The sequence below is a fragment of the Palaemon carinicauda genome, chromosome 10 (assembly GCF_036898095.1).
Source record: "Palaemon carinicauda isolate YSFRI2023 chromosome 10, ASM3689809v2, whole genome shotgun sequence".
In the NCBI taxonomy this organism is placed as follows: domain Eukaryota; kingdom Metazoa; phylum Arthropoda; class Malacostraca; order Decapoda; family Palaemonidae; genus Palaemon; species Palaemon carinicauda.
Window position 1 is genome coordinate 16,539,276 of NC_090734.1, and position 15,000 is coordinate 16,554,275.

The window sequence follows — 15,000 nt, forward strand, 5'->3', positions numbered from 1 at the left end:
TTTATTTTCATTTTATTTGGGACCTGATGATTTAAAACTAGATTTTCATATGAAAATCATTTTGAAAATTAGAGTGATAATATGGTGGAACCTTATCCAGTAGACTGATATATATATATATATATATATATATATTATACACACATATATATATATATACATGTATGTTTATATATATATACTGTATATATATATATATATATATATATATATATATATATATGTGTGTGTGTGTGTGTATGTAAAATTTCATATATATATATATATATATATATATATATATATATATATATATATATATCGTCAGTCTCAAGGGCATTTTCTTGATAGCTAGGTCATTGTGACTGTCCATTGCCTCTGCTATTCATAAGCGACCTTTAAACCTTTAGATAATGTTTATTAGGAGTTTTGATTGGGGTACTTAAATAATAAGGATGTTGACGGAAACATTTTTTTACCTTTTAAAGATTAATAAATCATATATATATATATATATATATATATATATATATATATATATATATATATATATATATATATATATTTCTCTATTTGAATCATTCCTTAACTAGAATAGATTTCCCTTAAGGTCTTCGAATATCTAGATATGTCTCTGCGGGGAAATCAAAAGGTATGACTATTAAAGCCAATACTTCAAAGAGTATGTCGGATGAAAATGTCAAAAAATAGAATTTATTTGTATAAATTCCCTCCAGTGAGATGTCAGGAGGCCAGAAAACCTCAAATCAATCAATCAATCAATCTATCTATCACTCTATCTATCCCTCCAGTGATACAACTCGTACTAAGATTCCAACCTATTGTATTAGCTTTGGCTTCGAGGCGGAAGTTACTAGAATTCAAATTTGGTGGAGAGAAATAGTTTTGCCATTTCTTGAGTATTGGTAATATTTGCTTTTAAATGAAAATGAGATTAGGTCTTGGAGGTCCTCTGAAATTTTGCAATTTTCTTCCTTGATGCGTTCTTCTTCTTCTTCTTCTTCTTCTTCTTCTCCTTCTTCTTCTTCTTCTTCTTCTTCTCTGCCTTCAGCGACCCCTTATAGAAAGGCGAAAAGATGAATGCAGAGAAAAAGAAGAAGAAAATACCAATTTTCAGAACACCTACGATACCTTGATGAGGTTTTGTTCTTTTAAAAGAAGAAATATATCTGTTTGTGGAAGACCATAATACAATATTCAAGATGAACAGATCATTTGGAATTTTCTCCTTTCCTCTGCTTTCCCTGGTTCATGAAATACATCTGGTGGCCGATGTGGTAACGTCCCTGATTAGTGAACGTGGCGTTCACCAGTTGGAGTCTGGCTCAAACTCGTTAGTTTCTTTGGTCGCTGTAACCTTACCATCCTTGTGAGCTAAGGATGCGGGGAGGGGGTTGATGTTTGTGGGAGCCTGTAGGTCTATCTGTTAAGTCATCAGCAGCCATTGCCTGGCCTACCTTGTTCCTAGCTTGAGGACTGATCATATATATATATATATATATATATATATATATATATATATATATATATATATATATATATATGGTCAGTCTGTAGGGCATAGTCCTGCTTGATAGGGCAATGTCACTGTCCCTTGCCTCTGCCATGAGTGGCCTTTAAACCAGAAGAGAAAGTCCTGAGATTCTCTTTCGTTCTTTCTCCCTTTTCCCAGTTATCTACGGGTCTGGGCAAGAAAAATTCATCCCGTAGAGTGTAGAGACATCAGTAGGCCCAAGGTCTATAGAATACGAGGTCTTCTCACGCGCAGATTAGTGAGGATATGGGGGTTTGGGGGAGATAATCCGTGACGTCAGCATAGCCAATGCGTCCGAGTCTCCCTTGTCAACATTCATACAATATAGGGGTTTTTGTTAATTTCTTTGTAATTAATAACAAATTAAGAGACACTTTGTTATCATAAAAAAATAAAATTACTCACAGTGGAAACAGTTCTGTATTTTGTGCATAAAAATCATCTAATTACATTTATTTACAAGAATAAAGGAATAATATATAGAACCTTAATTTTCACATTTCCACCACTTCCATGATAAACATGGTTATGCTTGTCTTAAATCTTTCGTCTTACAAGTGAATAATCAAGAAACCAACTTCAACATTTTACTTACAGCTTTCCGAGATGAGCTAATGTTTCTATTCAGAATTCGAATCCTAAAAAAAGTACAACGCACAAAATACCTAATAACTTTCTGAAGTAATGAAATGTGCTAATGAAGTTATTACGTTTCCCCCTGATTTCAAAGATTTTTCGCCATGAAAACAAAGAAACATTTTTTTCCATTGTTTTTAGGTTTTCGAAAAATTCTTCGTTGGGTTTCATCAGTTTTCTGTCATCCCTTCTTAAGCCCGAATCCGTGTAGACCTATTATCCCCTTTAGTTGCTCTATTGCCTAAAATTCATACTGAGGAAACGTCCGAGCTATAAACCCTCCCCCATATTGTAATCCTCCTTCTTCCATGGCATCTTGTAATAAACCTTCCTCATCTTCCAGATTAGCATCAATACAATTTTCAAATTCATTTTCTAGCAAGCAAAACAACATAGCAGACAAGCTTAATTCTTTCTGAAGATAATTTTCTTCATTTTCAATTACTGTATTTTCCTTGGAAAGAAAATGAGCAAATTCGTTTGAAGTTGCATTCACACCTTCACAACTTTGAATGTTAGATTTGGAACCTAGAAGAGTTGCTTCCTTTCCTAATAGATGGGCTCTGACCTAGTGTTCAAATGCAACAGGAGAGGGATGCTGATGACATGCACCCTCTGACGTATGCAACCAAAGAAGTGTTCTAATCCATCTTGATATAATCTGTTTGTCTAATAATTCGTACATCAAATTCCTTTCATAGACATCCGCTTCAAAGTGCCGGCTAGATATCAGTGCATTCTCAACATTTATGTCATCTCCCCGTCTGCAGAGGTGCACCCATTTTTTCCTAGTTTCACTGTCCTTTGGAACTGAATGAAATATAAGATCTGAATTTTTCGTCCTGGTTGAGAAGCATCCAAACACAGCACAGTTATTGGGCATATTGGTAATTGAATATTGTTGTTAAAATTTACACAACCACTTTCAAGAATTAGATCGACAACCAGGACAATTCCTCGACCTGTTTACTTTGTTTAACTGTAGGTAGAACCCGTCCGTTTGGAGGTGGTGACGTCACGATATCCACCTGCGCAGAAATGTCAGTTTTTGGACCAGGGATGAGGAGACCTCGTATTCTATAGACCTTGAGTAGGCCTACACCTCATGCAATTTACCATAGGCATTGCAAAAGCGAGTTTGCATTGTTACTTAAGTCTCTAGTTGCTCCCACTTATTAGCAGCTCCTCGACGGCGAATGGGTTACCTGGCCCTAGGGCCAGACCATCATATTCCTCAATGTCAAACGTAAGCAAAGTAGTTTGGACGAAAAGACCTTCGAAATCGGAGAGGAAATTGATCAGGGAAAAAGCTCAGCCGGCAACTCTTCTCTCACGCTCGTACGGGAACGGATACTGATAAAGGGATGAGGAAGTCTAGCGATGAAGTAATTGGTTTAAAGAGTAAAGATAGAGAGAGAGAGAGAGAGAGAGAGAGAGAGAGAGAGAGAGAGAGAGAGTTGAAGTTGTTTGACCCTTTTATTACATCTAATAAATTTAGAGCCTTACTTAAGGCTTAGAACTTATCATCATCATCATAGCTGTCAGTCGATATGGAGTATTACTGTTTCAGATCATTATTATTATTATTATTATTATTATTATTATTATTATTATTATTATTAATGGAGCAAACCCAGTTTTTAGGATGACGAAATAGCAGCGTCTGTGGATGAGATTTGATCGAAATCTATCTAATGAGACCTTAGATGATCGATGTCGAAGACCCATAGATCAGAGACAGTTGCATCTCATAATTCCATCTATTGGACCAATTTTTCTCGGACTCAGTCTTTCAAATGCTGGGATCTAGAATATTATAATCGTTAATTAGCAATTTTTTTTTTTTTTTTGCTAATTGCTTCTACTCTTCTTCTTCTTCTTTGTCTGCCTCTTTCCCCACTTTTATGTGGGGTCGATGTTTTTGGCCAGCTTTCTCCATCTACCTCTGCCCCACACTTCATCACCGGTTAATCCCTTTGATCGAAGGTCATCCTTGATAAAGTCCATCCACCTTCGCTTTGGTCTCCCTCTCCTTCACCTTCCCTGTACCTCCATTTCCATCATTCTCCTCCCAATATACTGTTCATCTCTTCTCATGACATGACCATACCACCTCAGTCTACTTTCTTGGATCTTATCTGATAGTTCTCTAACTCCTGTGGTACCCCTAATTACCACATTGTGTATCTTATCTCTACTTATCACCCCACACATCCATCTTAACATTCTTATCTCTGCCACATGCAGTTTCTTCTCTTCTGTCTTCTGGCCTTATTTCCCTTCCACCTGGTCTCCTGCACACACAGCACTCCAATCTTCCTTCTCTCCATGAGGTCAACCAGCTAATTGCTTCTATTAAGACGGGAAAACTAATGGACTTTCCTGTAGCCACACACGCTTGTACACTAACGGTATTACTGATTTTTTTTTTTTGCTTATATCGCTCCCTCTCGCACTGATAACAACCTGTTCAAGCCTGCCTGCTCATAAATTATGTTATTTGAATTTTTGTGACGTTCTTAATCGGAACCTTTTGTATATAAACACATGATCCATTGAAATAAAGGATGTTGCATTCACCTCGCCTCCCAGTTATCACCTAACGGCACTCCCGCACACCACCCGTTGAGATAATACCACTATAGAGTTATTGGGTCCTTTGCCTGGGCAGATAGTACTACATTGGATCCTTCTCTAGTTACGGCTCATTTTTTCTTTGACTACACATACACCGAATAACCTAGCATATTCTTTACACCTGACAACATTTAGATAACCTAAAATTCTTCTTCACTCACGGGGTTAACTACTGCACTGTAATTGTTCAGTGGCTACTTTCCTCTTGGTAAGGGTAAAATAGACTTTAGATATGGCAAGCAGCTCTTCTAGGAGGACACTCCAGAATCAAACTATTGTTCTCTAGTCTTGGGTAGTGCCATAGCCTCTGTACCATTGGGGTAGAGTTTTGTTTCCTTATTTCCTTTCCTTACTGGGTTGTTTTTCACTGTTGGAGCCTTTGGGCTTACAGCATCCTGCTTTTCCAACTAGGATTATAGCTTAATAAATAATAATATTACAGTCCCGTACGTTTCATGATTTATATATATATGTGTGTCTGTGTGTATGCAATACAGGATTTGTTGTCATATGTTATATATTGCATCGCTTAACGTCCTACTCTCTTCCTAAACAGGGTCCCATATCCTTCGACTGCCCAGACCGAGTTGGCGTAACGGCCTTCTACCAGATCCAAGGTAAGTCCTCAAGTATAATTCTTTTCCTTTTTTTTTTATTTCTAATGTTATTATTCCTTCTACGACTTTGATTAGCAAGATCATTCCAGAGTCAGGTCATAGCTGGAATAAAACTTTTAGAATACGGTGTAGTGTTGAGCTTTAGGATGGAGAAGGCAAGACTGTTAAGCGGGGTTTATGGTCAAAGGGTTCGTCGAACCCGGTTATTGAACTTGCTTGTCAAACGGTTTGAAGACGTGGAGTCGACCACAACTGCATAAGGTGTGTGAACAATGAAGCCCCGCCCACAAAAGTCAGGCGAGAACAGACTTTCTTCGAACCGTTCGACGAACGTGTTCGACAACCAAATACCCCGTTCACACGTTCGAACATCACTTCAAACACCTGTTTGTCGAACCGCGTTCGACGAACCTTTCGACTGTGTAAACGAACCTTTAGAACTATCGTCATGTCTAGTTCTTTTTATAGGATGGTACAGTCAGGGAAGATGTGAATGCAAAGGATGGTCACAATTATGAAAAGTCTCATGCAGTATACATAAAGAACTATCTGAATGACAGTACCAGAGATTAATATTGAAATCAGGAATAGAAATTTAATAGACTGGCTTTTTTTTTTTTTTTTTTTTGGATCTTAAACCAATAAATAGTTGTAACGAAGATTCAATTGTCGTATCGACATGTTTAAAGGTTTAAAGGCTTTACATGAATGGCAGGGGCAAGGGACAGTGACAATGCCCTGTCGGGCAGAACAATGCTGACAATATTACATATGATCAGCGCCCAAGCCCCCTTTCCACCCAAGCCAAGACCAAGGATGGTCAGGCAATGGCTGCTAATTACTCAGCAGGTAGACCTATAGGTTCCCCCAAAACCCCCATCCTTACCTCACAAAGATGGTGGTTGTAGCGACCAAAGGAACTAACGATTTTGAACGGGACTCGAACCCCAGTCTGGCAACCACCAGGCAAGGACGTTACCTCGAGGCCACCACAACCCACTTTGGCAAATTAGTTCTGACAGACGATATGAGGTGCAAGGAGGAGTCTTTACGACCATCCTGGAAGATTTCCAGACCTCCTGGAACAACGGGGAGGGGGTGTGGCCTGGTTCCTGGAAGGTTATGGTTGGGGGAGGGGTGGTGGGGGATCGTCAGAAGAATGGGGCCTTGTGTGGGAGAGGAGCTGAGAGAGAGATTGGGGAAGGAGCAGATATATGGGCTAATGAGTTTGTCGTAAGTTGTGATGATAATGATATAAGTGGATGTTTTTTTACAAGGTTATGTCCAGAGAAATTCCAATATTTTGTTTACATTAAGCAGATATCTCCTTATATAATAAAGAGCAAGTGTCTGGATATATATATATATATATATATATATATATATATATATATATATATATATATATATATATATATATTTCCTGCAACTCACGGAGGGAGTAGTCATACCTTGGTGAAAGCAAGTGTCTGGTTATATATATATATATATATATATATATATATATATATATATATATATATATATATATATATATATATATATATATATATATATATATATATATATACATATATATATACTATATATATATATATATATATATATATATATTCCTGTCACGCTCAAGAAGAGAGGTAGTAGTCATACCTTGGTAAAAGGGGGTACCCAGAAAGGTGCACTCGAAAACCAAACTCTCCCCCAAATTGCCGAATCAGCGAGTTGCAGTTGGGAAAGGGGGGGGGGGTGGGGAGGCTTGACTCTGAGTGCGTGCGTATGTATGGATATCTAAATATTTAAACGTCATTTTTAACGGTTCGGGTACACTAATTTATTGCGTCGCCAGTTTTACGAACTAATAAATCAAGTTATAAATTTACATTACATAAAACACTATGCAAAGTTTACAGAAAGACTCATTAGCAGCTCTTCGACCCTCTTCAGAGGTACACGCATCGATTAAAGAATGGTATCTGTAATCGTATTAACTATTAATATTTGTATCAATTCCTGGTCTCAAATATAAAGATTTATCAAAGAGAAACCAATAAACTAATTTCCGCCACCTTTTAAATTATATATTCATACCATATACACAAGTATTTACTCTCTTTTTAAACACAATTATATTCCGATTTCTTTTCATATAGTTTATTTATTCCCTTATTACATTTCCTCACTGGGCTATTTTTTCCTGTTGGGGCGTTTGGTCTTATAGCATTGTGCTTTTCCAACTAGGGATGTAACTTAGCTAATAATAATAATAATGATAATATAGTAACAAAAAGTTAAAACAAAAAAGATTGTAGCTTTTTTCTGTGGTAGTGTGAGAAGGCCGACGGGAAGGGGAGGGGGCGAATGTAGGGCAAGAAAGAGCAACCGCTCTGTGAGAATTACTCTCTGTCTCGTTTCTTCTTTAACCCAATAAGTCCCGAAGCAACTTTGCCTAAGACGTAGCCTACAAAGAATCTCCAGGGTAATGTGTAAGGAAAGATATTATTATTATTATTATTATTATCACTTGCTGAGCTATAATCTTAGTTGGAAAAGCAGGATGCTATAAGCCCAAGGGCTCCAACAGGGAAAATAGCCCAGTGAGGAAAGGATATAGGTAAACTACAAGAAAAGTAATTAACAACTAAGTAAAACTAATAAAATGAATTCATATATAAACTATTAAAACTTCAAAAAACAAAAGGAAGAGAAATAAGATAGAATAGTGTGCACTAGTGTACCCTTAAGCAAGAGAACTCTAATCCAAGACATTGGAAGGCCATGGTACAGTGGCTATGGCACTACCCAAGACTAGAGAACAATGGTTTGATTTTGTAGTGTCCTTCTCTAGAGGAGCTGCTTACCATAGCTAAAGGATCTCTTCTCTTAGAAGGGAATGAAGGAGATATATGAAAACCTAGAGGCTAAGAAAGAGGAAAGTGTGTGTAGATTATGATGGGAAGGTGAGGTGCTAAACCTAAGAGATGCGAGGATGCAAAGATAACATTTAAGGCCACTCTTTAGCTATGGTAAGCAGCTCTTCTTGGAGGACACTCCAAAATCAAACCATTGTTCTCTAGTCTTGGGTAGTGCCATAGCCTCTGTACCATAGTCTTCCACTGTTATGGGTTAGAGTTCTCTTGCTTGAGGGTACACTCAGGCAAACTATGCTATCTAATTTTTCTTCCTCTTGTTTTGTTAATGTATTTATAGTTTATTTAGGAAATATTTATTTTAATGTTGTTACTCTTAAAATATTTTATTTTTCCTTGTTTCCTTTCCTCACTGCTTTTCCAACTAGGGTTGTAGCTTAGCAGTTAATAATAATAATAATAATAATAATAATAATAATAGTCTTGGGTAGTGCCATAGCCTCTGTACCATGTCCTTCCACTGTCTTGGGTTAGAGTTCTCTTGCTACACTTGGGCACTTTATTCTATCTCATTTCTCTTCCTCTTGTTTTGTTAAAATTTTCATAGTTTATATTGAGAATATTTATTCAAATGTTACTTTTCCTTGTTTTCTTTCCTCACTGGGCTATTTTCCCTGTTGGGGCCCCCGGGCTTATAGCATCTTTCTTTTCCAACTAAGGTTGTAGCTTATCAAGTAATGATAATAATAATAATAATAATAATAATAATAATAATATAGGACTAAGGTGAGGGGAGTAGTGTGTAGATACACCTTAAAGGAGATTAAACTAACCACCCTAAAAGGGGGAAGTAAGGTCGGAGGTATTTGTGTTGGTGGTGGTGGGGGGGGGGGCAGGGGCTGTATAATACCGTGACAGGTTATTTGGGTATAATGAAGGGGGTTGGTGGAGAGGGGTGGGCTGCAAAGTGACTGTCCTGGAGGAAGAGGTTATTATTTTCCCTCAAATGGGGTCACTCTGAGGTGGGGTTGCGTGACTGTGGAACCCCTCATGCAATGTGCTGCTGGGTTGTGGGGAGAGAGAGAGAGAGAGAGAGAGAGAGAGAGAGAGAGCACTCCGGAAAGATAAGTGTAGTGCTGCATGGAAGTAAAAAAGTCCTCTTTTTCGTTTGTTTCTTGTAGATAGTCACACCTGTGTTTTGCATAAAGTAGGGCAATCTAAAAACAAATAGGCCTGAGAGAGAGAGAGAGAGAGAGAGAGAGAGAGAGAGAGAGACTTTACGGCCATGTAGCACTAGGCTTATCTTTCATTACTGGTTCATGTTACAGGGATATATATATATATATATATATATATATATATATATATATATATATATATATATACATATATATATATATATATATATATATATATATATATATATATATATATATATATATATATATATATATATATATATATATATATACATGATTCTGTAAGAGAGATTTGTAGACAGTGCGTTTGTATGTGTGTGAGAGAGAGAGAGAGAGAGAGAGAGAGAGAGAGAGAGAGAGAGAGAGAGAGAATAAAAGCTTCCGCTTTACCTATGACACAATGTCACTTTGGCAGGTTAAACTTTATCAAGATATTGATGTCATTATTCGAATATAAGTAATTGCTCTAACCTCCTCCTCCCCCCCCCCCCTTCCCCGGCTTTGGCCATCCAAGTGTGACTAATCTTAACTATGGCGTAACGCTTTTCAAATATGTACTATTTTATGTATCACTGAAAAGAAGTAGAGTGCACTCTTCTGGGTAAACTAATCTTTTATTATTATCATTATTATTATTATTATTATTATGTTTGTAGTGAAAATTTAGAACAAATAATAGATTTCATGGACTGTAATTTAGACTACACAAGTCTTTAGGGCCTTGTGCCAACACGTGCTCTTACTCCCAAACCACCAGTAAATAAGAGTCTTAAAATGCCGAAAGAGGCAAGAAACCCTAATGGATTTCGGGATTATTTGTGTTCAAGACCAGAAAATAATGTGGGTCATTGTTTTAAACTCTACGCTGTTAAAAACCCCTATTCCAGTACAATATTCATTTTAACAGGTGTCTGCTTTTCTCGAAAAATTTAAAAGAGAAGTATTATGGAGAAAAGAAGACACATATATATATATATATATATATATATATATATATATATATATATATATATATATATATATATATATATATATATATATATACAGATATATATATATATATATATATATATATATATATATATATATATATATATATATATATGGTCTTCAATATGTAAATATCCCTCGGCGCTTAAACCACACTTAGCTCCTAAATTTGTCTTATTACTATTATTATTACTACCTAAGCTACAACTCTAGTTTGAAAAGCAAGATGCTATACCCAAGAGCACCAACCGGGGAAATAGCCCAGTGATGAAAGGAGACAGGGAAATAAACTACAAGAGAAGTAATAAATTATTAGAATAAGATATAATGAATTTTCGGAGAGGATGTGGAAATAGCTTCAAGGTCAATGTCACCTCGGACTACTACCTCAATATCGAGTCAGTTTGGAGTAGGAGGGAGTTGGAGGAGGAGGGGGAGGAAGAGGAGGGTGAAGGGGGGGGTTTGGAGAAGGAGGAGGAAGAGGAGGGGGAATGGGGAGGGAGTTGGTGAGGGAAGAGGAGGGGGAAGGGGGAGCTAGTTAGAGGGGGGTGGGTGGGTGTTGGAGGAAGTGGAAGTTTATTTTGGAATTTATTTGATGTTATTCATTATGTTCGTAGTTTTCTTCGTATTTTCGTTTTTTTTTTTTTTTAGATTTTTTCTTCTTTTCTATTTTCTTTTTGGTCTTTGCTGGTTATCTTTCATTCTTTGTTGTTTATTTTTTTCATATATTCTCTCTTCTCTTCTCTTCCGTGTTTATATTATTCCTATTATTGGTGTTTGTATCTTTGAGTTCATCAGATTTTCCCTTTTCGTTTTTTTCTTCATTTTTTCATTTTTGTAATCTTTTCCTATTCGTCTCTCTCTCTCTCTCTCTCTCTCTCTCTCTCTCTCTCTCTCTCTCTCTCTCTCTCTCTCTCTCTCAGTAGTTTTTTCTTCATTCTAATCTCGTTCCTGACTTTTGTAGTTCGTCTTCTTCCTCTTTCTTGTCTCCTTCTTCCCGTGGATATCTCTGATTCTTTTCTCTCTATATATTTATCCCTTGCTTCATTCTCTTCGTGCTTATCTCACTCTCTCTTCTCCCTTTCCATGCTTATTTTCTCTTCTTTCTCTTCGTGGTTATCTCTCGCTTCTCCCTTTACGTACTTATCTCTCCCTTCATTCTCTTCGTGCTTATCTGTCCCTTCATTCGCTTCGTGCTTATCTCTCTCTCTCTCTCTCTCTCTCTCTCTCTCTCTCTCTCTCCTCCCTTTTCGTGCTTATCTCTCTTCTCCCTATACGTGCTTATCTCTCTCTTCTCGCTTCAAGTGCTTATCTCTCTCTCTCTTCTCCCTTTACGTGCTTATCTCTCTTCTCCCTATACGTGCTTATCTCTCTCTTCTCGCTTCACGTGCTTATCTCTATCTCTCTTCTCCCTTTTCGTGCTTATCTCTCTTCTCCCTATACGTGCTTATCTCTCTCTTCTCGCTTCACGTGCTTATCTCTATCTCTCTCCTCCCTTTTCGTGCTTATCTCTCTTCTCCCTATACGTGCTTATCTCTCTCTTCTTCCTTCACGTGCTTATCTCTATCTCTCTTCTCCCTTTACGTGCTTATCTCTCTCTTCTGTCTTTTTGTGCTTATCTTTCTGTTCTCCCTTCCCGTGCTTATCTCTTCTTTCTTACTTTCTTTGCTTAATTGTCTCTTCTCCCTTTACGCGCTTCGCACTCCCTCCTTTCTTTCTGTGCTTATTTCTCTCTTTTCTCCCTTTATGTGCTTATCTCCCCCTTCTTTCTCTCCATGCTTCTCTCTCCCTTACTGTGTTTTCCTTACTTATTCCTCCCTACTTATTGGTGTTTATCGCTCCCTTTCTTCCTCTTTATGCATATTCCTTCCCTCTCCGTGTTTATCTCATCTTCCTCACCAAGTAAATCTCTCTCTCTCTCTCTCTCTCTCTCTCTCTCTCTCATCACCCCTTGATGGGGCAAACTCATTTTACGACGAGCGATCAGAGGCGACGGTGCTGCCACACCTCTGCTGTGTTGTTATCATAAACTAAAAAGGACGCGTCTCGCTTTTGAAAAACCCATTAACACACACATCAGCCCACCTTTTTCGAATGGGTGGGTGGGTGGGTGAATGGGAGGGAGGGTGGCTGGGTGTAGCATCTTGGATAGAAGATGGAAAAGACATCTGGATGACGTATTTTAAGGCGAAGCTGTAAAGTCGTTTTTTGCCAGTAACTAAATCAGGACGTGTTTTCGCTTGACTCCAAAGGCGATGGATGTCTTATTATTTTTTGTTTTATTTTTTTTTTCTCTTTTGGTATATTATCAAAATGATTTTGAACTGAGGAAGATTTCCATCTTATTTTGGTGTTGTTATTCCTAGCACGTCAAAAGCATGATAATTTTCATTTTTTTTTTCTTTTTTTTTAAGATGAGATAAGGTTTTACAATTTTCTTTCATCAAATTGTATTGACTTTACTTTGGTCTTTGAAGCCTGTTTCAGATAGATTCTCGTTTTTAATCAAACTACTTCCGGTTAGGACTATTTTCATAATAGAATAATATTAAGTAGGCCTACTTTCATTAATTTTAGTTAATTCTACTTTCACTTAGAGTAATTCTAAGTAGTTATTATTTCAAGAATTTTAAGGAGTTATTATTTCAGTTACTTTCATTAACCAATTTCAGTATTCTGGTAACCTTTATTGTTATTGGCGCAGTGGCCCTAATAAGGTACATAAAAGATAGATGTATTGTGATGCATGTATTTGATTAATGGGCTAAATTATATACAATATCTCAAGAGTATATCTATCTAACGAACAATAAGCTAGGGTTGTAGCTTATGTAATAATAATAATAATAATAATGATAATAATGATAATCGTTGCGACCCCTATGTACACCAATCAGCCAGTCAGTCAATGTTTGTGATGCAGCGTTACATTTATTTACAGTAAAGAGGATGAAAAGTCCCTTTTTTGTTAAGTGAAGATTACCATATGCCATCATAGGCTTTCCATAGCAGCAGCTATAGAAACTATCCAAACTGAGGTCGATAATCCATTTGGTATTTCAATTCTTTGATGTGTTGGAATGTCACCATTTTCTTAACGATTATTTCACTGACACGGGTAGTGTTGTGAAACTTTCGTTCTTATAATATGTCCCAGTTACTTTGAAATGTTGTTAGGTAGCCGGGAAGGTTCACACAGGAGGAACATCTTATAATAATGTTTTACATAGTCGAACCGTTCGTCGAACCCGGTTGTCGAACCTGCCTGTCAAACGGTTCGAAGAGAGGAAGTCAGCCACAAATGCATAAGGTTTGTGGACAATGAAGCCCCACCCTCAAAACCCAGGCGAGAACAGCCTTCTACGAACCGTTCGACGAACGTGTTCGACAACCAAATACCCCGTTCACACGTTCGAACATCACTTCAAACACTTGTCTGTCGAACCGCGTTCGACCGTGTAAACCAGCCTTTAGAGAGGTGCTTTGGAGAATTAGTTCTTACACAGACCTAAATAGGAGAAGTATGTTGCCCTTATATCTATCTTCACTTGTTTTAATAGCACAGTTAAATCAAATGCGAAGAGGCTTTGTTGAAAGACGATATTTTTTATAGAAGCCGTTGGAGAGGACGCTTCAGGCAACCGACCCCTTAATTTAGAGATAACGGTGGAAAGAAGAGTTAAACTTAGATGAAATATGAATGTTTATGGTCACCATTTTTTCAGACCGAAAATAAATATATTTGTATTATTAAATATAGGTAAGTTTCACAATTGAATGTTTTACTAGATAAATGATTGGTACACTGTAAATCACAAGGCGTCGAAAATATTAAGGGAAAAACTACATAGATATAAAATTGATAGTATCATTAACTTCTTTGCCAAAGGGAATCATCATAGGAAGTTTGCCTGGTAGATTCTTACGCACCTGGACGGCTGGACCCCTGGCGGGCATCTGCAAAATTAACCTGACGTATCTGCTTGCCATCATGCACGCGCTGGAGCATTCCTGTGGAAAATGGGATGTGACACTGGGGCTTTTAAAGCTACGATCCCTCGAGAGAGAGAGAGAGAGAGAGAGAGAGAGAGAGAGAGAGAGAGAGAGAGAGAGAGAGAGAGAAATCAAATTCACTGACGCTTCAGGCATGCTACTGCGATCATCCATGAAGTTTCGGAATCAGACGCGTAGATGTCTCTGACTGTAGCAGCTAAAGACAGCTTGTTGCATGTAGCCATTTATACCATGATTCTATGAGGTGGAGATTTATTGGTGTTATGTCATTAAGTGATAGATATTGTTGCTTTATCGAGTTGCAATTATCTTTGTTAATCCTGATATAATGGCGATTATCTTTCTTAATTATATACGTTAATGTGTATTATCTACATAGCCTTTTGCGCATGCCTATATTTGTATCCCTGAGTTGAAAGAATGCCATAACCATGTTTCAACCTCCCCATCTGTGGATTCATAACTCTATTTAAAACGCAACTCACACGTGCAGAGAACAAATATAA

General features: G+C 37.3%; 1 protein-coding gene across 1 annotated transcript in view; it reads left to right on the forward strand.

Annotated features, from left to right (window-relative positions):
- LOC137647862 (uncharacterized) overlaps positions 1-15,000 on the forward strand; it is an 854,937-nt gene that overhangs the window by 296,320 nt on the left and 543,617 nt on the right. Inside the window, exon 7 of the mRNA XM_068380817.1 lies at positions 5,364-5,424. Within this exon, the coding sequence (XP_068236918.1) occupies positions 5,364-5,424 (61 nt within the window). The remainder of the gene's footprint in view (positions 1-5,363; positions 5,425-15,000) is intronic.